Source organism: Cyprinodon variegatus, unplaced genomic scaffold (assembly GCF_000732505.1).
Source record: "Cyprinodon variegatus isolate N-32 unplaced genomic scaffold, C_variegatus-1.0 Scaffold619, whole genome shotgun sequence".
Lineage (NCBI taxonomy): Eukaryota > Metazoa > Chordata > Actinopteri > Cyprinodontiformes > Cyprinodontidae > Cyprinodon > Cyprinodon variegatus.
In genome coordinates this window covers 14499-15555 of record NW_015151072.1, presented here as the reverse complement: position 1 = coordinate 15555, position 1057 = coordinate 14499, and the positions used below count along the sequence as shown (strand labels likewise).

At 37.8% G+C, this 1057-nt stretch overlaps 1 protein-coding gene across 1 annotated transcript in view; it reads left to right on the top strand.

Moving 5' to 3' along the window:
* Window positions 1–1057, top strand: part of LOC107096377 (uridine-cytidine kinase-like 1) — a 35064-nt gene that overhangs the window by 19829 nt on the left and 14178 nt on the right. Inside the window, exon 7 of the mRNA XM_015392996.1 lies at window positions 80–190. Within this exon, the coding sequence (XP_015248482.1) occupies window positions 80–190 (111 nt within the window). The remainder of the gene's footprint in view (window positions 1–79; window positions 191–1057) is intronic.

The window sequence follows — 1057 nt, the reverse complement described above, 5'->3', positions numbered from 1 at the left end:
ATTATGAAGAAGAAAATGATGTTTTTCTGTGTTTTCTGTCACTTTTATTCGGATTTATACCGTTTCTCTGCATTTGCAGGCTCTGTTAAAGTTGCGGATTTCATTTGCTCAACTTTGTTTTCCTGCAGGTGGAGACAACTTTGTAGCTTTAGATTTGATCGTTCAGCACGTCCACAGTCAGCTGGAGAAGGTGAGGATTCCCAATCATTTCCCGACTGTTTCACTGACTCAGCTAAAGCCTCACTTTAGTTATTTCAGCACCTTTCAGATAGAAATGTGTTGATGTGTGTTTGAAAAGTGCTGCTTCAGCTGCCGGCCCTGATAAGACTCACTGTTTACCGAGCCGAAGAACAATTTGAACAAAGTCTGCTCTATTTGGATAAAAAAGAAAAAGATGTGGCATTTTTAGATGGGCTCCTTCTGTAGTGCTTCGATACCCTTGGGATGAGAATTTCCCCCAATAAAGTGGAGAAATGTGGAGCTGCTTGTAAAGTGTGGAGGTGTGAACATGGCCTGTCAGGTTTTAAAGGCAGAAAGGTCCATCTTTCCAGCTTTACAAGATTTTTTTCTTTTACTTTTTGTTACACTTGTTTTAATTCATTTAACGTATTTTTTAAAACGCTAGAATAACCTAAATAAGTAATAAGAAGCCGTGTTTAACTTTTCAGTTTCTTAAGAGACATGAAGCTGTCTAAACTAACCTTGACCCATGAACAAAAGGAACAGGATGTGAAACTTAAACAGCTGCTGATTAGAAATAGACGGATATATCATGTTTTTTCATTTATTCGCTGCTGTTCCCTCTATCTTCTATCTCTCGTTTATTTTGATTTCTTTTTCCTTTTAAATTCAGGTTTGTGTAACAATCCTCATTGTAACACTTTGATCATGTAGGCGGAGGAAGAAAAAACAATATTAGCTTTAAAAACTGGAAAGTTTTGATCCATCTGTCTTTTTATCTGTTTACCTGTTAATTGATCCTTCCTTCCTTCCTTCCTTCCTTCCTTCCTTCCTTCCTTCCTTCCTTCCTTCCTTCCTTCCTTCCTTCCTTCCTTCC